Raw genomic sequence first — 23,514 nt, forward strand, 5'->3', positions numbered from 1 at the left:
ATGCGGCTATAGAAGCGCAGGAGTGTCCATGGAGAAGAGCGAGGATGCAAGTAACTTGGGACATTGCAGCAGAGAGCCACGGTAGTTCCAAGTGTCGCACGGATGGCAGTTACACAAGGGCTACGGTCACAAGACCCAGGCACAAGGCTGCTGCATAAACACAAGCATTGGCCCGCAGGGACCTTTAACGCCGAGCTGTGTTAGATTAACCCTTTCTTGCCCGCCAGGAAGCGGCGGCGTCGGCGATCGTGTCTCGAAGGGCCGGACGAGGTTGACATTCACGACTGCCTTGTCTGGATCACGCCCACCAGACGGACCCGGATCGAGGACCCCTTTTTGCCTCAACCAGGCTGTTCGCCGACCCCGCCAGGACTTTGGGCCTTCTCCCTCGGCCACGTATCGTCCAATCTCGGATGCAGTCGTCTCGAGCTAAGGAAATCTTTCTTGGAGCTTCGTCGACGTGAGTGCCTTGCGCTACCCCTCAATGGATGGCTTCTTCTCTCTATATCGCTCGGACGCCTTGAAGATTGGCTGCCACCCCGGCGTTATCTCTTGAGTCCTCTGCGTCGATGTCGAATCCGTCGGAATCGACCCCCGCCGTCCGATCCGGCACGTGTCGCGTGGGTTCGGCGTCGATCGCCTATCGGAGCAACTCACACAACGTCGATTCGCCGACACCTACAGCTGACATCGGTTGCGGCTGTCTGAAGAGATGCGCCGTGAATGCAATGGAATTCATCGGGCTCAAGCTCGTGCCAGCAAGGCGCAGACAAGTTGACTCACCAATCTATGCCAAGATGTATTATCCTATACTCTACTAATTAGTATATACATGGACTACAGTACACTTTGGATACTATTGAATAGCAAACAGTGCCAGGGAAGCAGTCTGGTAGGACACCACACAGGCGCCCAGGAGCAGTGGGAAAGCGAGCTCATGTGTTCACAGCGTCGGCCGGGCCATGTGTCAGAAGACACCACAGTTTCAGTAAAACGAACGACGGGGTGTCCCAGGACACTAGAGCCGAGGACAGACAGTGACAAGGAGCCTCACGCAAAGAGAGAATCGATACGGGCAGTTCAATGATGCCATGGTCTCCGGACGTGCTACTGCCGCTGTTGGCGCGTCACAGTGCCGCTAGATGTTGAATTTGGGGCGACGGAATTGGCTTGTGAAGCAATGTCCAGCTTGCGTGTCAGATCGAACAGTTGAAGAGCCACTGTGCGGTTATACATCAGTACTGCCGAGCGCGCACCAGAGGTACCGAACCGACTCTCGGTCAAGGTCAGCAATGACCGCAGTCGGCCGACTGCTTCCGTCGTTGCCGTTGACAGCACGAGCATGTCTCGTGTTCATGGTCCGTTTCCCCTGAGGAAAGCGGACAGACGCATGCTTACCATGACATAGACGCTTTGATCTTGGAAGCAGACGTCTTGACAGACAATCACTTCATTCTCCCGCAACACGAACAGGTCACTTGCGTACACGATGCGCTGTGCACTGGTAGCAACCAACATTGGGGCATGCTAAAGTCTCGATTACGAGGTAGGCGCTTTCTGCGCCGTTGCCCACTTCTTTCATTTCCGATTTACCTAGACCTCTTCATTCTCCCAGTCCTTGTCCTCAAACATTGGTTCCTTTCTTACACCGCTGACTTCAAGCCTGTCCAAAAACTCGGCGGGAACCGAGGGAATATATTTCCGCTCCCGTTCCCTGTCGACACCTCCGAAGCCTGCGCCGTACGAGACCAGCATGTCTGTGACGGATGGCAGTGTGAATGGCAGCATCAGCGCGGGGTCCATGAGGAGGTGCTCGGGTGCGTCGCCCTCGTCATCTGACGCGCCGTTGGCCTCAGAATTGGCCGGACTGAACACGGCCCCAGGGGTGTCGAGCACACTGCTGCCATTTGATCTGCCCTTGACGGGTGTCGTGGGGCTGCTGCCGTCGTGTCCCGTTTTGGGCAGCGGTGACGCCGCCCGGCTGCGCCGCCGGTCTCGCTTGAGTGCAGCTTCCTTTTGGATCGCGACGAGATACTTCATTGCGCTCTTGGGGAGCCCCTTTTCGCCCACTTCAGGCCGGTAGTGGGTGGCTGCATGTATGAGCTGCTGTGGCGTGAGCCTTTTCAACTGTTGGAGTGTGCCCACGAGCGCCTCCAGGTCGTCTGCGTCGAGGGATGAGAAGCACTGCAGCCACTGAAGAAGCTGGATGACGGGAGCGAGAAAGCGCCGGGACGCGTCCATGACCGTCTCCCCAGAGGCTCTCGTGTCGCCGCCTTCGTAATGCTCTGCCTGCCGGTTATTCGTTCGCGCCCAGTCTTCGAGAATCGACACATTCATGCGAATTTGCATGGCCTTGGTTCGCGCCAGGTACTTTCGGTTGGACATTATTCTGTTGAACAGCTCGGCGCCGAGCCAGTACAGTAGTTGCGAAACGATCTGTGCGGTGATGACCGAGTGGATGTCGTACAGGTCCAGCACGAAGAGGGTAGAGGAGAGGAGCGAGTTGACGTTTCGCGGCGCCGGCTTTGCGCGCTGCTTGGGTGAAGGCGGCCTGAACCTCCTTTCCAGGGGCTCCTCCTTGACTGTCTGTTTCCGCTTGAAAAGTTTCCATTCGTTTTGGAAAGTAATGTCCTCGAAACCTGGTATCGTTTCGTGGTCGAGCATGGCGGCATCCAAGACCTTGTCCAGGCGTCTCTCGGCGTCGCGGACAATGAGGATGAAAATTTCATTGATGAGTTCGGCGAGGTGTGCTTGAAATTCGGCCGTCGCCTCCACAAGGCCCGCGTCCTTTTTCAGGTAATGTAATAACAGGGTCGCGTTGGAGATCCAGAACGCCAGTATTGTCATGTCCCACTGACACCTCTCGACCACGTCATTGATCAGGTCCATGGCGGTAACGAGCAGCTTCTCCAGCAGCTCCGGACTGGCGTGGTAATGCGCGTATCTTGCGCTGAGGAATATCATGTTGGCCGGCACGGGCTTCTGCGACGGCGAGCGCTGGGGAGTCATTTTGGTGATGATGATGTCGAGTATCCGGTCAAGCTCGTGTTCTTGAAAGACAAACATTTGGTCATGCAAGCAGCGGCTCCAGTCAAACTCTTGCTGCTCCTCCTCAAACTCGTCGGCCGGCTAGTGCAAGGTCAGTACACGGGCAAACAAACGACGTAATGATTTTCCTTTGTCCTTCGGCGTGACACGCACCTCGGGCTGGTCGTCGATTCCCACGTTGCCCAAATCGACCTCCAAGTCTCTGGCACTGTCCATCATCAACCTTCTGCGCATTTCATTTTCTGCCATTTCCTCTTCAAAGCGGTCCTGCGAGAAGCCCGGGTTGTAAAAGTCGTCTCCCATTCCGGCGTTCCCGATGTTGTAGCCGTTGTCGTGCAAATAGAAAGACATGTCGCTGTCGGGGGGAACAAAGTCAAAGGCTGTGCGGCCAGATGACGTCTTCTGGTCCGACGATGCACCATTATCCAGGAGCATTTTCGCAATTCCCTTGTGCCGGTTCGTCATGGCCCACATGAGGGCGCTCCACTGATTCCGGTCCTGTCTGTTGACGTCGGCGCCGGCGTCGATGAGGGCCTTGACGACACTTTCGTGACCCTATTTCATTCAGCATTAGGGCGGGTACTATCAGTTGTGGTCGTTGTTGTGTGAAACGCCAGAAAAAAAAAAGCCGCAGTCATGTTACTTACAAAACAGCTCGCGTATATCAAAGCAGGTGTGCCATCCTCGTCGGCGGCGTTGACATCGATCATTGAGTGGACATTTCCGTCGAGCAGTCTCTTGACTTTGGCGACGTCGCCATTGCTGGCTGCCATGGTTATTGCCTTTTGTAGCATGTCCTTTTTTGCAGAATCGGACAGCTTGTCATCATTTAGAATAGTCTGTTCATCCTCGAGCCCGTGGCCGGCCTGGTGAGCTGCTGCTTGGGCTTGCAGCATCTCCATGAGTCGCGTGTCGCTGTCCTTGGCGGGGTCGGAAACACGTCGCTCATAGTCGCCGTCGTCATTCAGCGACAGGTTTCCGAAATTCAACGGTTTCGCCAGTGCCGGCGTTGTCAGAAACTGTGACTGACCTGGAAGGGTAGGGGTTGTCAGACATGGCTGCTCGGCGCGGGGCGCTCCTTGATTGTTGCGGCTTTGTTTCCCAAGACGACTCACCTTGCCAGCCATCGTACATCTCGGTCTCGGGGATGTAGTCTTCTGTCGGGGCATGTCTTCGGTCGTCCAGCGAGGTCGGGAGGTCGGCGGGTATGACTCGTGGCTTGGGGTTGCCATTACTGCTCAGATGCTCCGAGTCCATGGCCGAAGGTGGAGGGGCAAGACCAGACTCGGCAGCCCATGGAACTTGGGCTGCGCTCGGTGACAGACGGAGGGCGCAGCACAGTTGGGATGGATGGAGAGGAAGAACTGCCGGCGTGCTGAGGTGGTCGTGGGCGTCGTCATGGGCTCTCTGCGGCCGAGTGATGATGGCAGGTGGTGCGTGGTGCACGTTGTCCGCAAGCGACCGGCGAGCGGATGAGGTCGAGTCCAAGGCCAAGGCCCATGTCCTGTCGCCGCTGCACGTCGTCATTTGGCCAGCCAGGCTCTCGCTCGCCTGGAAGTTGGTCCGTGCGCCGCCCGGGCTCGAGGACCGACTCCACGGCACAAAGCCAAAGGCCAAAAGCCAAAGGTCAAAAGCCAAAGCAGCCCGTCAATTTAACTTCCAGTGGCCTGCGAAATAAACGACTGCCCTCGCGCGTGCAAGGGGCGGCACGTTCGTGCAGCCTCATGTTTTGTGTTTTATTGTGCTCGTTCAATCTGCCTGCGGAGTGTCAACAGTCTGTGCCTGGGCCGGCATTCATCGGCACTAGGTCCAACACGTGAGCTGCCTTGACCTCGAGCATGGATCTCGACCATTGCTTTTGAGTGGCAAATCCACTCGAAATGCATCTTTTTTCGAACCAGTTGCATGAGCTGTGTGCCCTGTACAATCCAGACGACTGACCTCGGCGCACGGGTTCGGCACAAGCAGAATGGCTGTCTGTATTCACACAGGATCTGGATCTGACACGCCGAGCTCCGAACCACAGTCGCTGCACTGTGCAGGGCTTTTGTGCCAGACGAGATTGCGCGTCGTGCATTGCAGTTCCACCACTCACCAATGAATCGCGGGGGCGGGGGCGCGCCTCCCGTCATGCCACACGCAAATCGAGCCAGTCATGTGCCGAGAAACTGTAAGCTCCCTTGGCCCCAACCAGTCCACGACGACTCCATGCCGTCACCCATGCGGCCGACAAGGAATCCAAATCAACCAAAAGGCCTTGCAACTCCCGACCATGTTTTCCCATTGCTTCCCTCGTCCACGACATCCTCGATCAACCCCGAACCGCTAGTGTCTTCTCCTCGCTGCCCCCCGCCACATCATTACTCCGGACACTCCAGACTAGCTTCAATACAGACCAGTTCGGCCAGCAAGGTTTGCACCAGCACCTACACTGAGCAAAGCACCCAAAAGAAAGACAAAGCAAACCGATACAAGAAGACCCCCAAACCCCCAGTAGATAGAATGGCGAGCGCAACAGGCATTCCCCCGCGGCCACCGGCACGCGAGTCCATCGTCGCGTCTGAGGCGGAACCACTTCTTGGGAAACCCGGGGACGCAGTCTTGCCCGCGGGAGCGAGTATCATGAGGACCCTTGTGATTGGTAAGCCTGATTCCGTATCACCGGCTACGACTCTTTTACCCTGGCCTGCCACGCTCAGGAAAGCAGCTAGATGGAGCGAAAACGCTCCCCGAGAGAAGTCTCGTCAAAACCCCTCAGCTAACGGACGTCAAAATAAATAAAATAGGAACCGGCATCCTCGCCCAGCTCGGCGTCATCATCCTCTGCGCCGACCTCTGGGCACACATCTCCTCCAGCCCGCTCATCTTCTTCTCCGGCCACCCAATTGCCATGTCCATCGCCAAATTCACGCTCACGCAGTCCGTCCTCGTCCAGCAGCCCATCTCGGGCGACACGCCTGACCAGAAGCGCGTCGGCCAATACGTCCACGCTGCACTCAACCTGCTCGCCTTTGCGGCCCTCGTTACGGGCATCGTCTTCATCGAAGTCAACAAGTTCCGCAGCGGCAGCCCGCATTTCCACGTCGCCCATGCCTTCCTGGGCGTGTCTACGCTCGCCCTGCTCGCCGGCCAGTACGTCGTCGGCTTCACCATGTGGCTTACGCCGCGGCTGTACGGCGGCGAGGAACGGGCCAAGTCACTGTACAAGTACCACCGGTACGTGGGTTACTTTGTCCTGCTGATGCTCTTGGCCACGGTCGTGAGCGCCATATTCACCGACTACGTGCAATCGGTGTTGCGCCTTAGCTTCTGGACGACGTCTCTGGGCGCCGTCTTTGTTGTCATGGGCGTGTTTCCGAGGATCCAGAAGCAAAAGATGGGACTCAGGCATCCCCGCAACGAGCGCCCTGTCAATGACTCTGACAGTGCGACTGATTAAGCACCGTCGTTCCATGAAAAGGGGGGGGAGGGGAGAAGGCAGGCGCGGCGCGAGTTATCTGTCAATTTCGGAAGCACAACCTTGAAATGTACGGCACTATGTGGAATGGCGTCGTTTTGCGTGTGTTTGCTAACCTCTCCAGTGTAGGTTTCTCATCCCTTACTTAGTATAGCTAGGATATCATGTGGCGGCATTACGTCTTAATGCCCTAACTTTGCACCTAGTGGGCGTGGAAAAGAAGACTAAAAGTTTATTCCCCTTTGTATGCTTTGCACATGTTATTTCGCTTCATGTACTCCATCAAAATGCACGTCTTTTCCCTTTCCCGCTCGTCATTATCATCTGATAAACCCTCTCATTCCAGAATCCATTACCTGGAATAGAAGAAACGAACAGCCATGGATCTGCTGCATGTCTATGAAGACGCCTACAGCCCCCCGAATGGCACATGCATCGCTCCCGACTGCAACAACTTTTGGAGCCTGTTGCAGGAGTCGCTGGGGAACCAAGTCAACCCGAACGATTGCTGCTACAAATGGGCGAGATGTAAGTTGTATGCGTTTCTTGATTTCCAACATGCGCGCGCGTGAGCTCATTGCGTTGCAGTCGTTTGTGGACATCACTTTGCCCGCCACCAAGGCGATGATGGCCCCGTGGTCGTCATAGAGGGCGTTGTCCAGAAGCTCTTTGAAACAGTGCACTCGATGATTGATCCTTCGTATCAGAGTGAGACGTCATCTCCCGGAGTCAAAATTACCTCCAGCACCGGCAACTATTCCGACAAAGACATCGCCTTGCTTGAATCCATCTTCTCCAAGGAACTCTCTGCCGACAAGAGTGCCGCCATCCCCACGTCTCGCCATGACGCCTTGCGGAATTCAGCCGCCGCGGACGGAGACACAATGGCCAACGGCACAATCCACGCCCCCTCGAGTAACAGCTTCACCGAAGACCGCCCCTGGACCACGGCAGCCCCCAACGGAAATACCACCTTCAACGCGACGCTCCCTCCGGGCCCGAGGCCAGCCGACCTCTGGACCATGGTCCACAGCTACTTCGACACCTGCATGAACGCGAGAGACCCGGAAACTAGCTATGCCGTGCTCCTTGACCTCATGGAGGAGGTCAGACGCCCCTTCAACGCCCTGGACCACATGTCTGTCTTTACACACGGCGACCAGCAAGACACGTGGCGGCGGACAGCAGACGCAACACGGCCCGTCGACGTCATCGACGCGCAAGGAGCAAACAGAGCAATGCTGAATCTTGGACGCTACGGCATCTTTCCGCTGTTCAAATTTGGAGTTGGAGTTTCGTACAAGGACCACGTGAGTCTTCCCATACATCCTATGTGACGTCTGATCCCCGCCCACGCCGAGGACAAGCAACGGGGCAGGGGAGCAAACAGAAGGAAAGAAGGAAAGGAAAGAGAACTCATCATGAGCAGACGCGGACAGGGCCCATCGTGGCACCCCACCCCCGAACCGGCCTCGACGACCCGGATCTCTACAAGCTCCCCAGCATCCTCAAGCGCTACGAACGAATGCTCGACATAGTCCTTCCTAAACTCCACGGGCCCTGGGCCCCTACCGTCCAAGACATGTACAAGCTCTCAATGAACATCATCAACCTGGAAAAAGCGCTGCACACCGTCCTCCCCTCGGACAAGCAATGGCGAGACATGAGGGTACGTGTATGCTCGTTTCTAAAAAAATCCGCCATCAGAAGCGACTGACGCCCGTATAAGCACAGCGTGGAAAGCGTGACCCTTGAGGAACTGAACAGGACGAACCCTCTCCGCCTCGACGGGATCCTCCTCACCATGGCGCACGGCGAGGAAGAGAAAATCGCCACCGTGGACGTCTTGTTCCAAGACTCGCTCCGGAAATACTGGCAGGTGTTGCGGGGCTTCTCCAGGGAAACGCTGAGGACGTACATGATGTGGCAGGCGTTTCTGCAGACAGAAGAGCTGTGGGACATGTCGTGGGCCAAGGAGTGGAGAGCGTTTAAGCATGCTCATTCTCCTGTGGTGAGTCTCTCCATCACGTCGTGGGACACACGGACTTTGTATCAGGCTCCGTCGCGAAGAATGGGGATGACGCTGACGGACGACATATAGCTCGAGCCGAGCCCTCGATGGGACGAGCACTGCGTCGGCAGAGTCCAGCGACATTTTGGCCATTTTGTTGGCGCGCAGCTGATGAGGGATGTGTTTGCGCAAGAGGACGGCAAAGACGCCGTATTTGAGGTTGGACGTATCACGGCTCGCGTTGGACATGCTCTGGGGGTGAGTGTGCTGTCTGTCATGGGCTTCCCTTGCCCCGTTTTCCTTCCCATGTCTCGCTTTGTCTCGCTTTGTCTATGAATGTTTGCCATTGACACAGCTAACGGGTCAGTGCCCTCACCACATGTCCAGCGGATGCCTTTCGCAAATCTACAGAGAAGCACACGTACACGCTGACAGTCCGGGCATGGCACCCGGGCAAGACCAAACTCACGGGCGGGCGTCGAGTCTGAATCGTCCCGAGAAATGGAGCCACTTGCACGACTGGTTTGCACTCGAGCAGCTGCACTGGACGAGATCGTGGGAGGATCTTGGCCAACCTCTGGACAGAAACAAGTGTTTGAATCTGGGCATGAGTTTCAAAGTAACCGTGTGACCTGCCTCCACTGCCGCCCAGGAGGGACACAAGGCACGATACTCCTTTGGCCTTTGTTTTGATGATGGCAGGAGCTAGCGGACGCTTTTTTCCGGCTACGTAGGTAATTGGTGTGTATGCGTGCGCGCGTGCGTGTGATGGTTTCTATCCGCGTGGCCTCGTGAAAACGGAGTCGAGAGTCACGCTGATCAGAGATGACGAGAGCTGCGGCGGAACGAGGCAAATCCTGACATGTTGAGAGCTGATAAAAATAAAATTGGACGTCGTGTGGGGCCAAACAGCGCCTCAATAATAGATATAATACAACATACGGAGTACGAGGCAGCGACATGGCCGCGCCCGAGAGGATACAACATACTAGTTAGTTACATGTGGTTAGGTCGCTTCAACTGGTGGTTATCCAGCTGGGACACAAGGGCACTCGGTGACCGTGCCAGTGGTTCGATTCAGGACAAGCATGATTCCGCAATGAGACTTGTTGGTCGATTTTCGACATTGGCATCGTGCGACTCTCGGCGACTAGCTTTGCTAGCTCGCCAGCATCAAAATGTTGATAGTATTACCCTCATGCTTCGACAATCCCATGCGCACGGGCCATGAGGCCATGACTCCCCCATTCGCATCGATGATGGGCACGTGCCGGCGGCGGCTCCACTTTCCCAAACGGGACGCAGCTAGGATGCCAAATGGTGCGCCGCCGACGCAATCCGGCAGCATTGGTGCGAGACCCGAGTGCCTCACCTGGCTTTCAGCTTCGTCCCGAGGAGACGACGCTCGGAAGGCAGGAGAACCAGGGAACGAAAGCCTGAGTGACGGAGGGCCCTGGCTTTGATCAGCACACCGTGGACCACCACTTCAGTCACGAATCACGATGGAGCTGAATCGACAGACAGATACGGAGTACGGAGCTATCGCATCGAATGGGCGCCCCCCCGGTCCCCGGTTGGCAGGCCGTAGCTTTGCGAGTCACGCGCGCGGCAATCGGGGACGGCAACAACAAACAACAATAACAACAACACCACCACCACCACCATCACCACCAACACCAACACCAAGGGTCCTCAACACAGCGTCTTATTACGTACCAAATGGAAATCCAGTCGTGTCGCACCAGACGTGGGCGGCAAGACGCGCACGGGGCTTGCCTTTTGTGATGAAACTTGCCGAGCGATGTGCGGACGCCCGTGTATCTCGGGTAACACGAGCAAGGGACCCCTATTTTCTGACCTTTCTGACTTGTCGCAGTTCCCAGTCGGACGGACTGGGGAAGACAAGGCCACGTCGTGCACACACTCAAGGCCCGTCTGGGTTGTTGTCGTGCATCTCGGCTTGGGCTTGCTCTGTCGCAGACGAGTGTCAAGTTTTGGATCCGCCTGGCGAACAAGATGCCTGGGGGTTTTACCTTGGATCCTTTGGGCGTTTGTATACGGAAGACGTGCATCACCACGCGACGAGCTGCCGGGATAAGCGCTACTCGGCTGGGGGGGCGGGGGCGGTTGCCTGCACTCGGCGCTTCATTATCTCGAGTCTTGACGGCGCCTCACATACTAGGATTGCTGGTGGCCGCCCGGTTCGCCAACGCAGGACCGGCTGGCTCCTGTGTTCATCCTGCGCAGCCGCATGATAATAAACAGGCCGGTGGGTGGGGGCGGTTCGGAAATTGGTTCATCTCCATCGTAAATGCCATGGACGCCAGGGCTGAGAGGGAGTATGTTTTTGGACGCCTTGGTAAAAGTTTCTTGGCTTGTTGCTGCTTACAAAAATAGGGTCTGCACAGCTTGGTAAGAGTCGCCACGCTTCTTCGCATCTGACCACATGGCTGGGCTTTGTTTTTTTTTTTTGCTTTGTTTTTCAAGAAAAAACTTTAAAAAATTCAACTGGCAGAAAAGCGGCTTGAATTCTGCCGAGCGGGCAGCTGTCCATCTTCAGATGCTCCGCGACAGGGCTCAAGTCGGGTCGTGACACAGAACCGTAAACAAGCTTCTTTTTACGGACCCGTCGCCTACGGCATTATAACGTGCTAGGGGTATAAGAGCACTTTGGTAGTAGTAGTAGTAAATAAGTGCCCAACGTTGGCCGAAAAACACCACTAGTACGTCTTGTCAAGGCCGTGGTACTAACTACTTGTGGCTTGGGAGCCCCCTTTCCCTTGGGAATGGCATTCGATTTGGCCCTAGACCCGGCAATCAATAGAGGAAAGGGTTGCAAAATCAAGCTTCCGAGATGCGCCAACCCGGTCCTCTCGTTCGACGGGTGCGACGCCACATGACGGGCAGTTTTTACTTTTACGGTGATGACACATCGCGTGGCGCGGCGTCTGCAGCATCGTCGATAGCCCCTTCATTCATTCCGCACGCCCACGGGCGGCGACGCTCTTCACATTGTCATATATGTTCGCTGACCGGTTGCTTGGGAGCATGACGGGCCCAGACGTTGCATTCGTGTGACGGCAGAGAGCAAAGCTCGGGATACGACTGACTTCCAGACTTGAGATCAACGGGTTCGGGTTGCATGTCTTGAGCGACGTTGTTAGTCAGCCGCTGACAATAATAATCCTCGGAGCATTGCACATTGCACTGTACAGACACGCAGTCGGGACTGCATTGACCCACGACCAGGTATGTCATTTGTGGAGTTTGCGGTGGAAGGGGAAGGGGAAGGGGGGTTCGGGCGGCCGAGAAAAGGGGCCGTAACCAACAAGTAGGAATCTATGGAGACGAGGCGAAGTACACTGGGTAGACGGCGTTGTGGTCTTCGGAGTACGGAGTACGGTTTGACGATGTTGGGCTGGCGGTGACAGGGAGGCGAGGATGAGGGGGAAAAGACGATTTTATTATTTATTTATTTATTTAATTTCTTTTGGCCTTGGTCTGGTCTGGTACGTATTGACCACGGAGAAGGAGCATGTGGCTGTGGCTTCTGTTTTGGCGGGTCCCCTGTGCGAGACATGGCTGGAAGGACAACATTGGCCAGTGGAAACGGGCGTTGGCTGACGCTGGGCCTGCCTGGCCTTGGGTGAATTGCTCGGCGGGCTCACTCATTTTGCTCGGCGGGCTCACTGCCCCACTATGACCCACTTTTTATGCGGCAAGCCCTGCTGCCATGCCCCACGGTACATTCTTGGTATAAAGGTATAGCAGCTTTACTTAACTCTAAAAATTATTATTAAATAATGCTGCAGCCGTACGAATTTTTTAATAGGCAGCAGTATTTTTCCTCCTTTAATAATACATATTGCGATGCCTTATAAAGGCCCTTACAACCCCTTAAATCCGCCCTTAAATTTGCTGCTCTTGCTGGGCTATAGCAGCTTTAATAACCTCTATAATGCTATACAAGCATTTAGCTGGCAAAATAGTTGTGCCTTTAGCAAAAAATCCATGAGGCTTAAGACTTTAATAAACAGCATTTAATAATTGCAGGCAGGCTGGCTTTATTGTAATTATAGCAGCTATAATAAGCCTTAAGGCTTAGGACTTTAACAAACTTGCTTAAGAAAAACTAACTATAATTACTAGCTTAAGGTGACATCTACTAATAATTCTAGTTATTAGGTATAGCATTATAAGGAGTAAGGCTGTTATAATTATAAGAAATTAAGCGATCCTTCTAGGCATATAATATATTAAAAATTTATACAGCAATAAAAGCAGCAAATTATAAGCCTTTTAAAGCATGCAAGCCTTTAGCCTTAAAGCATTAGTATAATAATTTGCAATAAAGAAGAAGAAGAGCTTTATTTCTAACCTAAAGATATTTATAATTAACGCTAAAGAGCTTATTAAGATATATTAGCTAGCTATATATCTACTTAATAGTTTATTAAGAAACTCTAAGAGAGAGGCCTGCTTTATAAGTATATCTATAATAATAAATAATGCATTAAAAGCGCTATTTAGACCTACTCTTTCTGTATTAAAAAATAGAAGGTTTTCTTAGAATTTATTAGTATAGACTATACCTACAAGATAAACTGCTAGGGTCTCTATCTATTAAATGTTGTTATAGTTACTAATTAAAAGTTAATTGCAAATATTGCGTTTAGCTTTATAGAAACTAAAAGAGAGGAGGGCTATTACTAAATGCTAGCTGCATTAGAAGAAATTTGCATTAAGCTCTAAATCCCTACTTTTAAGGTTGTTATAACAGACTTTAAAAAAGCACTAAAGAACGCTCTTAAAGTTATTTAGCTTAAGACATAGCAGTAGATTTATATTTAGTATATTCTATTAAACGTTAAGAACAACTTCTATAAGAAATAGATTAAAGCTGCTAATAACAATAAATTTAATAATAATGCATATAATAAGTTAAAAAGTAAAGCTTTTAATAATAGCTTAATAAAGGCTTTCTTAGCCTTTTAAATGCTAGTTTATGCAAATACAATTAACAATTTCTAGTCTACCTAAATCTAGATAATTAATACATATAAATTACAGTAATCTGCAATTCTCTACTATATAGAAGAGACTTATCTTAAGGTTAAGCAATAATAGGCTTACTGCTTTATAAAGAGATATTGAAATTTCAGCGAGAAGGCAAACAGCTTTATAGAGGTCTCTTATAGAGCTATAAAAATCAACCTATTTATAGAAATAGGTGACTTTCTATTGCTTATAAATAGAATTAACTAAATGCTTAAGACTTAAGACTGCAATTATTACGTAATAACAGCAGATAATAAAGTTAAGCAATAATATCTAATTAATTGCAAAGAATAGCTTAGTAAGCTGCCTATATAGATTTCCTACTAAGCTGTTAACCTTCTAATTAAGCAATATAAGCTTGTTTAAGCTTATAAAGCTAGAATATATAACCTATAATATTGTATAGGCTGTTTTACTAAGCAATATAGTCTCCCTTATATATATTATATTTTGTTAAAGAAAAATATCTCTAAGCTGCTGCAGAAGAATAAAATTAATTGCTGCTAGTAGCTATAAAAGCTCTTAGTAAATGCCTACTTAAGTTTCCTGCTTATTATTATAGAAATTATAGCTGACTTTAATATCTAGAGCTTTAACAACCTATATCTTTATATTTGCGATCTAGCTCCTGTCTTAACTTGCTAGCAGAAGGCTGCAATAAATAGAAAAGACAATTAACACTAATTTACAAGCTAAAATAGCAGCTAATAACTAAGTTAAATGTCTTAATAAGGCGCTTAAAGGCCTCTAGCACTAAGCATTTAAAGAGAGCATATGCAGGCTAAGATTAAAACTACTGCAAGGAATTAATGCTGCTAGTAGCAGCTGCTGCTATTATTGCATTAATTAAATCGCAATATAAATAACACAGAAGGAAGACTAATTAGAAGATAGAGCTCCCTGCAGATTAAGGAATTTATTCCCTTAATGCTATTGCTGCTATTGCAGCTAATAGATATAACTAGATAGGTAATTAAGCGGCCGGAATAACTAGAAAATCCGGCCTAATTGTGTATATATTAAGCGAAAACACTAGAAATTGCGTTTTTAAGCGATTTAGAGCCTGCTAGCGTAGCGCTATTAAGAAATTTATATAAATTATACAACTACCTTTTCGATTAATTAAGGGCATTTTGCTGCTATATATTTGTACTAAGAATGTACTGTGGGGCATGGCAGCGGGGCCGCTAGACCAAAATCGGGGCGTGGTGGGGCAGTGAGCCCGCCGAGCAAAATGGGTGAGCCCGCCGAGCAATTCACGGCCTTGGACCTGCGAAATCTTGGACGGGCCATTGAGCCCCCGGTCTGTGCCGTCACCTACGTCATACGTCATAGGTGACCCCTTGTCGCTCCTCTTGGCCACAGCCGCTTGGGCAGTTGACGTCTCTCCCCAGGGTTACAGACAGAAAAAAAAAAAAGAAAAAAGAGGCCCTGTCGCGACCGAGGACAAAGTACTGGGTACTTGCTTGTGTGTGTGTGTGTTTTTTTTTTTTTTTTTGGGAGCATCATCATCGGCCACGAGACGCCTTTGATTGATGAAATGCAATACAACGACTGGCAGGCAGATAAAGGGTTTTTTTTTTCTTTTAAACACTTGTAACCCCCCCTTTGTTTTTTGTCAAGTCTTGACGGCCATGGCAATAGTCTGTTGATGCACACTGTCGTTGCCTTTGCTGCGTGCGCCCTTTGGCGCGTCGAAAAAAACCAAGTTGTTCCGGGGACGCAAGTACATGTACCGGATGTACTCCGCACCTTTGGCCCGACGGTGACGTTGTGGCCATGTTTTTGTGTTCGTTTTTTGCGTCAACAGCGAACCGAGCCATCACTCCAAAGTCGCACAGCCTGCGCTTCGCTGCTGCTCTCGAGCTCGTTGGGGGCTTCGGCTGTCTTTTGACTCTCTACCATTGACCATTGACTTCAAGGGCCAAAGAAGCAGAGCAAAAGGCCGTCGACCATCGTTGCAGGTCGACGGGCACGGCACGGCACAGCACAGCAGAGCACACAGTGCTAGACTGGCCCTTCTGCGGCTCCTCCATTTCACTCGTCCGTCCGTCTGTCTGTCCGTCTCTGTCGCCTCGAACCTTTGACGGCTGACGTGACGTGACGTCCATCCATCCATCCATCCATCCGTCCATCCGTGCACCCTCGGTCGTCTGACGTCTCGCCTGCTGCGCTAACCTCTGCTCACTCTGCCTGGGTTCCCTGTTTATCCGGACGGCCTTCTTGACCGTCAATTCTCTTCAGCAACTCCACGCTGACTGTCGACCTTGGCGGTGACAGATTTTCCCGACACCGTCGCCCTCGCTTGGCCCTGAGCATCACGACTGACGAGAACTGCTGCTCTGCCGTCACCACCACGACTGGCCAGGTCAGGTACGTACCGGGCCCAAGTACCTCCAGGAAGTAGGCAGGTACTTGCTCAGTCCGTCAACCCTCCTCCCACCAGTCCACCATCACCATCCGCTCGACGAGGAGACGCCTCTTGTCGTCGCCGCCTGTGCAAGCCACTGCAGAGGACCAAAAAAAAAATTAATTAAATTAAAAATTATTTTTTTTTTAAAAAAAAAGACAAAGACGACACCTCGAGACGTTTCATCTGCACCAAAGCTCATGTTTTTGCTGACACCAGGGACGCAGCTGCAATCCCCATCGTCGCCCTTTTCATGGTTCTGCAGAACCGCCCCGTTGCGTTTATACATTCGCCCTTGACCTCATGCACACTGCCGCCTACCGAACCGGCCTCGTACCAATCACAAGCCCTCTTATATGAGGCATGCAAAGCCCTGACCCTCTCCTTGACATTGGCTACTACACCTCGCACTCGACTTGTGCCGCCGGCTCGACGACGCCCGACTTGACGCGTGCTGCCGCAGAGGCTGCCATTGAGGCTGCCGCCGTCAACCCAACGTCCCCTTCGTCTCCGTCCCATCAATCGCCCCCGACGTGCAAGTTGGCCGAGACGAGTGCCATCGCCAGAGATGGAGTGATTGCGGGCAAGTTTGCATCAGCAGAAGCGGAAGAAGAGGTAGGCCCTGCCGACAGTTCGATTGGGCATGCACCTACTAGCATGGCTCAACGCCGCTCCAGCTACCCCTTCTCTTCGGCCTCGGACCTGTCGAGCAGGGGCCAGCGCGAGTGGCAGAGCCCAGAGGGGAAATACCCTGGCGACGAAGCCTTCACTGCTCACCAGACGGCAGCACCACCGGCAGCCGGCTTGTCGCCTCCAGGTGCGGCGTGGGGTGACACGGCTTCTACAGTTCTGGCTACTTCACAGCAGCAGCTCAATGAATACCGCGCCAGGCTGGCCCGGGACCTGGAGATCCGCGAGCTTTCCATAAAAGGTCTTCTCATGACGCAGCCGGAAAAGCCTCGAGTTTCTCCCATCTGGGAAGAAGGAACTGGCGCCTCTTGTTCCCCAATGCTCACGGCTGCTCTCACCACCACCTCGACCGAGTCTGGCAACACGGTCCGCGGCGGCACGACCACGACAGCAGTCGCGCAAACGCCCTCGTATCCTTTTCCCCGAATGGCCGGATTTCCTCCTCATCAAAAGACGAAACCAGTCTCCCACGACCAGCCCGCTGTGAGTGCCTCGCCACGGCAACGATTCCAATCGCCGGTCCAACACCACGCCTCGCTGGACAAGGTCTTATCACAGTCATCTACGCCGGCGTCCAGCTTTACGTTTGAGCCGCCAGCACCCGCCTCTGAGATTCCTCATGGTTTCGATTTCCCCTCCCCCAACCTCTACGATTTGTCTCTAATGCTGTCTGCTGAGCCGGGGCTAGATGCGTGGTGGAATACAGTCGTGCAGATTATGAGGGACATTTACAAAGCCGAGCGAGTGACACTGGCCGTTCCTGCCGACACGACCGATATTGAAAATGTTCCCTGGGGTCAAAAGGCCACGTACAACGAGCACCAAGAGGACGAGCTCAGCCTCGGCTACCTGGCAAGGGCAAATAGTGCTTCTGACGGGGCAGTTGCCCTTGACGATAAAACCGCGGACTCTCCCGCTACAACGCTCACGCTCCCCCGGCCCGGATTGCGAAGCCGCCACTCGTTTACTGCCTTTGAGGAAAACAAACTCGATTCGTCGAATCAAAGTTCAACGACGCCGCCGAAAAGACCGGCCACTTTATCGCGAAGCAAGACGCAGTATCCATCATCACGGGTCGTGGCAGAGCTTCATGAGGACTACACCAAGTTGAACAAGGACGCCCTAGATGAGCATGACGCCACGGCTGCGGCACGGCAGGCAATTCCTAGCTGGGAAGCTCCATTCATGGCCCGCTACGAGGGCCAGGGTCAGATTCTGCCCGTTCTGCAAGCCCTGGATTATGAAGCCGACCCTTTAATCGACCATGCCGGTGTTATGCGAGTGCTTGAGCGCGGTCGGCCTGTAGCTCTGACTCGAACATACCCCTACCTTCCCAGAATCACGCCCGAGCCCAAGCCGGCCAGTGAACCAAGATCAAGCTTCAAAGCGAGCAGTGCAGACCCCAAAAGACCAAAGAGGCCGCGTACCGAGTCTGCGTCAAAGTTGTCGACGATTTTTGCAGGAACGACACAAGTCAGGAGCAACAGTCATGCTGGCGAGAAGCTCAAGGCAACCACCATGTCATCATCCCTGGATGACCACGACCATAGGCCACCTACTCCAAAGTACGAAGAGTACGAACAAGCGCCGCCGTCTCCGTGGTCACAATCTCCAGCTCCATCTCCCGCGGTTCGCGCCGACCCCAAGGAGAACCCCTTCTTCACAGACGCCATGGTCGATGAAGACTCTTTTAACCCTGGCTCACCTCCCACAAGTTACACGGGGATGCGCCCGCCAGAAGCGATTGGCGTCGACAATTCGTGGACTGTCCTTCACATACCCTTGACCCACGTTCTTCTCTCCAAGCCGACGAGGTCATTCAAGCTTGATACGACGGTGCTCGAACAAAAGACCCATTTGCGAAGCAGGGACGAGCAACACGTGAACGCCGAAGCCGACCAAGCCTCCCCTAGACAAGCAAAGCGGAATCGGTCAGCCCCCATTGCCATCGTCTCCATCCTCAGCCCCGTTATACCGTACCCTTCCAACCTGAGGAATTCCCTAGAACACCTGGCGCCGCACATGGCCACCTCTTTCTCTCTTTGTCGGCATTATAGCAACCTCGAAACTGAATTGGCCGGCATTCGACGACGACGGCCTTCAACAACTGGCTTTGGAGCCGTTGCGCCGTTCGGAAGCCACGTTGACGGTGGTGCGTTCGCCGCCCAAGGACAGGCTCTTGTTCATCAAAACTGCCTCGGGGGTAGTATCACCAGCCCGAGCGACTACTCGGCCCTCTCGAAGAGCACGACGGCCTCGCCATTGGTTACCCCCGGGTGGGAACACGGCTCGCTCAATCACCTCGTGGATCGGCGGCAGCCTCTCGCGAGTCCTTCATCAAGCTCTCAAGCCCTAGAGAGCTATTTTGCAACCAAACAAAGACTAGTACTAAAGGAGGCATCAACGTCGGCGACGCAACGACCGCGAACGGCCTCCAAGGACGGCTCTCCCGGTGAAAAGAGGAATCTGTCACTTGTTAGTGTTAGATTTGGAAACGAGACGGTCTCTAGCCTCGACCAGCAAGTGACGGAAAGAAGCGATTTCGATGCCCAAGTCTCCACGACGAAGCACCAAAAGGGGGAGGAGGCGGAGGCGGAGGCGGAGGAGACTGCCCTGAGCAGTAACGGGAATGACGGCGGCGCTTCCGAATCGACGAGCGACAGGGCCGAAGATGGTGGCAGAGCTGTCCTCAACAACATCAACCACCACCGTCACGCGACTCATCATGGCCACAGCGTGCTGCATAGCTACGGTGCCGACTTTTCCTCCACCTTCCAATCGCTTCCTCCGAGCTCCAGTCTGTCGGCCAGACTGCCCCCAGCCCCGTCCGCACCACCGCGCAGCGGCTCGATGACGTCCATGGTCGGGGACATGCCGCCGCCATCCGACAGGTTAAAGGGTCTCATATTAGACTCGCTGCCTGCCCATGTCTTTGTGTCGTTGCCCCAAACCGGGGAGACTGTGTGGGTGAATAGCCGCTTCCTGTCATATCGTGGGCAGACGGTGGCAGATTTGTCGGCTGATCCGTGGGGGAGCATCCATCCCGAAGACCGAGAGGGCTATCTCAAGGCCTGGGGCCACTCACTTCGGACGGGCGAGCAGTTCTCGAGATCCGTCCGCATCAAGAGATTTGATGGTGCATATCGCTGGTTCTATGCCCGTGCTGTTGCGTCAAAGGACAAGAGAGGAGTCATCATGCAATTCCTGGGCTCGTACATGGACATTCACGACCAGCACATTGCTGAATTAAAGGCGGCTCGACAAGAAGAAATTGAGGCATCCGAGGCGAAACACCGGCTGCTCGCAAACCTCATCCCGCAAATCATCTTTACTGCCACCGAGGATGACGCCATCACTTTTGCCAATGATCAGTGGCTTTCCTACACTGGGCAGAGGTTCGAGGACTCACTCGGTCTTGGATTCATGAACCATGTGCACCCTGACGATCTCGCCCGGTGCCGCATTCCAATCGAGCGCGGAGGCAAGCCCTCGAATGACGCACAATCCTCCCCGGAGGAAAAGGGCCACAGCGGAGCGTCGTCGTCAGGCACCCAGACCACGCCATCGGCGCGTAATGTGCAGCAGCCGGCTGTTGGAAAGCTGGGGCCACGGAACACGCAGCCTGCGCTGTCAAGAGCGAGCAGTTCCGGCTCCGAGTCCGTCTACTCCCTCCCGTCCGCCGAGCTGACAGAGCTAGCACGAAAGGGCATAATCAAAGTGACGACAGACACAAGCGGCCGGTTGTCATACACCACCGAGGTCCGGCTTCGATCCAAGACGGGCGAGTACCGATGGCACCTCATTCGTTGCGTCGAAATCGATACGCTTGATTTCGGACGGGGAGCCAGCTCGTACTTTGGCTCTGCTACCGACATCAACGACCATAAGCTCCTCGAGGCCAAACTCAAGGAAGCCATGGAATCCAAAGGCCGGTTTTTGAGCAACATGTCCCACGAGATTCGAACACCACTCATCGGCATCTCGGGCATGGTAAGCTTTCTGCAGGACACGACGCTCAACGAGGAGCAGAGAGACTACACCAACACAATCCAGACCAGCGCCAACAGCTTGATTATGATTATCAATGACATTTTGGACCTGTCCAAGGTGGATGCCGGCATGATGAAACTAAAGCACGAGTGGTTTCACACGCGGTCTCTGATTGAAGATGTGAATGAACTCGTATCAACCATGGCCATTGCGAAGCGCCTCGAGCTGAACTACCTGGTGGAAGCAGATGTGCCCGCATGGGTAAAGGGCGACAAGGTTCGGATCCGCCAAGTCTTGCTCAACGTGATTGGAAACGCAATCAAGTTCACGGCCGAAGGCGAAGTGTTTAGTCGATGCAGAGTGTACACCGAAGAGGACCCGGCAGCAGCCTGCAACGACCATGAAATCATGCTTCAGTTTGCCATTACTGATACCGGCAGGGGCTTCACAAAGGAGGAGGCTGAGCTCATCTTCAAGCCTTTCAGTCAAATAGACGGAAGCAGCACTAGGCAACACGGGGGAAGCGGCCTGGGACTGGTAATTTCTCGACAGCTCGTCGAGCTCCATGGCGGCAAGATGGAGGGCACAGCCATACCCGGCAAAGGGTCGACGTTTACATTCACTGCTCGGTTCACCTTGCCGTCATCCCAAGACCATCCCAACATTCCCATCAGTCCAGGATCAACCGCCTCGGCCGGATCAAGACAAGAATCATCCGAAAATGCGAACCGGTCAAGCAAAGGGCTCCCCCCCCCGACGGAGCAGTTGCGGGACAGTGGGAGCCCAGAGGACGGGGCGAGCGCCAAGGAGACATCAATGGCGGATGCAGCGTCTAGCGCTGTGTCTGCAAGCACGAGCGGTGTCCCGGAACCTGGGAGCGACAGCCCCCCGGGATATCTCAGAAGGTTGCCCTCGGGCGCATCTGGCCGTTCCGGTCTGACTCGGTTTAGCGAGGCAGCCAAGGCCAGCGGACAGGACCTGTCTCAGATCAAGCTGGAAATGCCCGCGGACAGAGGGTCGCCGTCGAGACGGACAGCGTCAGAGCCCGGCAGCCCTCGGCTGATGAGTGACTTGCGCCCACCTCTGTACTCGATCTTGATCATCTGCGCGCAGCACCATAGTCGCGAAGCAACGGCGCAGCACATTGAAATGACGCTACCAAAGGACGTTCCTCATCGGATCACGGCCATCGCCTCGGTCGAAGACGCGGAGCCCTTTCTCGGCGGCGAGGATTCTATCCGGTTCACTCACATTGTTCTCAATTTGGCTTCAGCTGAGGCCATCATCGATGTCATGGACCAAATAACAAAGTCGCAGAAAATCGAGGGAACCACCATTGTGATCCTCTGCGACTCTGTGCAACGACAAGCCCTTCAGAAACTGGCTGCCGACACGAAACACGAGCGTTTTCTGTCGGAAAATCTCGTCACCTTTATATACAAGCCGGTCAAGCCGTCGAGATTCGCAGTCATTTTTGATCCGGAAAAGGTGCGAGATCTCAGCACCGACAGAAACCGATCTACGGCGCAGCAAATGGTGGAGAACCAAAAGGCCAGCTACCAAGAGATTGAGAAGCGCATGGGCAACAAGGGGTACAGAGTGCTGCTCGTGGAGGACAACCCCGTGAACCAGAAGGTGCTGATCAAGTACTTGAAGAAGATTGGAGTCGAGGTCGAGGTTGCTGTGGATGGCGTCGAGTGTACAGAGATTGTTTTGTCCAAGCCTCACAGCTACTATTCCCTGATTCTGGTAAGTTGCTGCGGAACATTTCGGGTCGGGCCAGGAGCTAACGTACAGCGCCAGTGCGACCTCCATATGCCACGAAAAGACGGCTACCAGGCGTGCCGTGAAGTACGAGAATGGGAGAAGGCATCGAGTTTGCCCAAGCTGCCGATCATCGCGCTGTCGGCCAATGTCATGTCTGATGTGCAGGAAAAGTGTGTTGCGGCGGGTTTCAGCGATTATGTGACAAAACCCGTCGACTTCATCGATCTAAGCAGAGCCATGGCCAAGTTTTTTTGAGACGGCGGACGCAGCGGCCGTCGGCAACGAGTTTCCCCTCGTTCATTCTACCTCATCCCTCGTATCCCATACTGTACTGTTCCGTTCAGAGGACAGGAGGTTTCTTCTTTTTCCGGCGCGTCTGATGCATATCCATACGGCACGAAACACGCCGAGGAAGAATTTTCTTCGTTACCGTGTCTTTTGTGTCAAACCGCCATGCGAAGCGGGCGACAGCGGCACATAGCCAGCCACTACACGGGGAGTCTGGTTTCACAGGTGCGAAAGAACGCGTTACGAGACCCCCTGCCAAGCGGATATTGTCTGGTCCACGATGGACGATGTTTTGTCCATTTCCAAGCACGACGCATCACTGCGGGATCGGTTTGTGCCTAATCAAAGGGGGAGTGTTTTGAAGTCCTTCTCATGGATGGTTATTGATGAGGGAAAAAAGACGTGGGCGTCTCGTCATGGAGGCGCAAGGATTAGCTACGCTCCCTTATTGATGGTTTGCGTTTTACTTGATTGGGTTGACATGGGCTTCTCTTCCTCTTGCTTCCTTTTTTATTATTATTTGTCTTTTTTACTTTTTCTTATTTATTTCTTTTTTTTTTTTCATTCCGTGTGTTATTAAAACGCGCGCATGGCCTCTGCAAAAGGGTTTCGGAAGGCGCAAGGTAAAATTCCTGTCGTGTGTTAGAATTGTGAAAGCCGTCGCCAGGTAGGCGAAGAAAGAATTGATTTTTGGGAGTAATAAGTGGACTGTGCCGGAGCGAGCGAACTGGATTGGAACGGTCTCGAGATCTCGATGGTGGATGTGACGAGCCAACGGTTTGGTTCATGGGGGGG

At 53.2% G+C, this 23,514-nt stretch overlaps 4 protein-coding genes across 4 annotated transcripts; 3 read left to right on the forward strand and 1 right to left on the reverse strand.

Moving 5' to 3' along the window:
• Positions 1-1,593: 1,593 nt before the first annotated feature.
• On the reverse strand, positions 1,594-4,575 carry MAM_00903 (DIL and Ankyrin domain containing protein; the record flags this gene model as incomplete). The annotated part of the gene is made up of 4 exons (XM_040819702.1): positions 1,594-3,129; positions 3,202-3,603; positions 3,696-4,078; positions 4,164-4,575. The coding sequence occupies 4 exons, from the start codon at positions 4,573-4,575 to the stop codon at positions 1,594-1,596; spliced, it is 2,733 nt and encodes a 910-aa protein (XP_040682967.1).
• A 975-nt stretch (positions 4,576-5,550) lies between these two features.
• MAM_00904 (Cytochrome b561, eukaryote) lies at positions 5,551-6,487 on the forward strand (the record flags this gene model as incomplete). The annotated part of the gene is made up of 2 exons (XM_040819703.1): positions 5,551-5,689; positions 5,835-6,487. The coding sequence occupies 2 exons, from the start codon at positions 5,551-5,553 to the stop codon at positions 6,485-6,487; spliced, it is 792 nt and encodes a 263-aa protein (XP_040682968.1).
• A 398-nt stretch (positions 6,488-6,885) lies between these two features.
• On the forward strand, positions 6,886-9,147 carry MAM_00905 (Peptidase M13; the record flags this gene model as incomplete). Its single annotated transcript, XM_040819704.1, has 6 exons — positions 6,886-7,033; positions 7,094-7,815; positions 7,935-8,174; positions 8,235-8,516; positions 8,607-8,774; positions 8,884-9,147. The coding sequence occupies 6 exons, from the start codon at positions 6,886-6,888 to the stop codon at positions 9,145-9,147; spliced, it is 1,824 nt and encodes a 607-aa protein (XP_040682969.1).
• A 7,200-nt stretch (positions 9,148-16,347) lies between these two features.
• MAM_00906 (ATPase-like, ATP-binding domain protein) lies at positions 16,348-22,686 on the forward strand (the record flags this gene model as incomplete). Its single annotated transcript, XM_040819705.1, has 2 exons — positions 16,348-22,413; positions 22,468-22,686. 2 exons carry the CDS (start codon positions 16,348-16,350, stop codon positions 22,684-22,686), a joined length of 6,285 nt encoding a protein of 2,094 aa, XP_040682970.1.
• Between the last annotated feature and the right edge of the window lie 828 nt (positions 22,687-23,514).

The sequence above is a fragment of the Metarhizium album genome, assembly GCF_000804445.1.
Source record: "Metarhizium album ARSEF 1941 chromosome Unknown scaffold_1, whole genome shotgun sequence".
Classification (NCBI taxonomy): domain Eukaryota; kingdom Fungi; phylum Ascomycota; class Sordariomycetes; order Hypocreales; family Clavicipitaceae; genus Metarhizium; species Metarhizium album.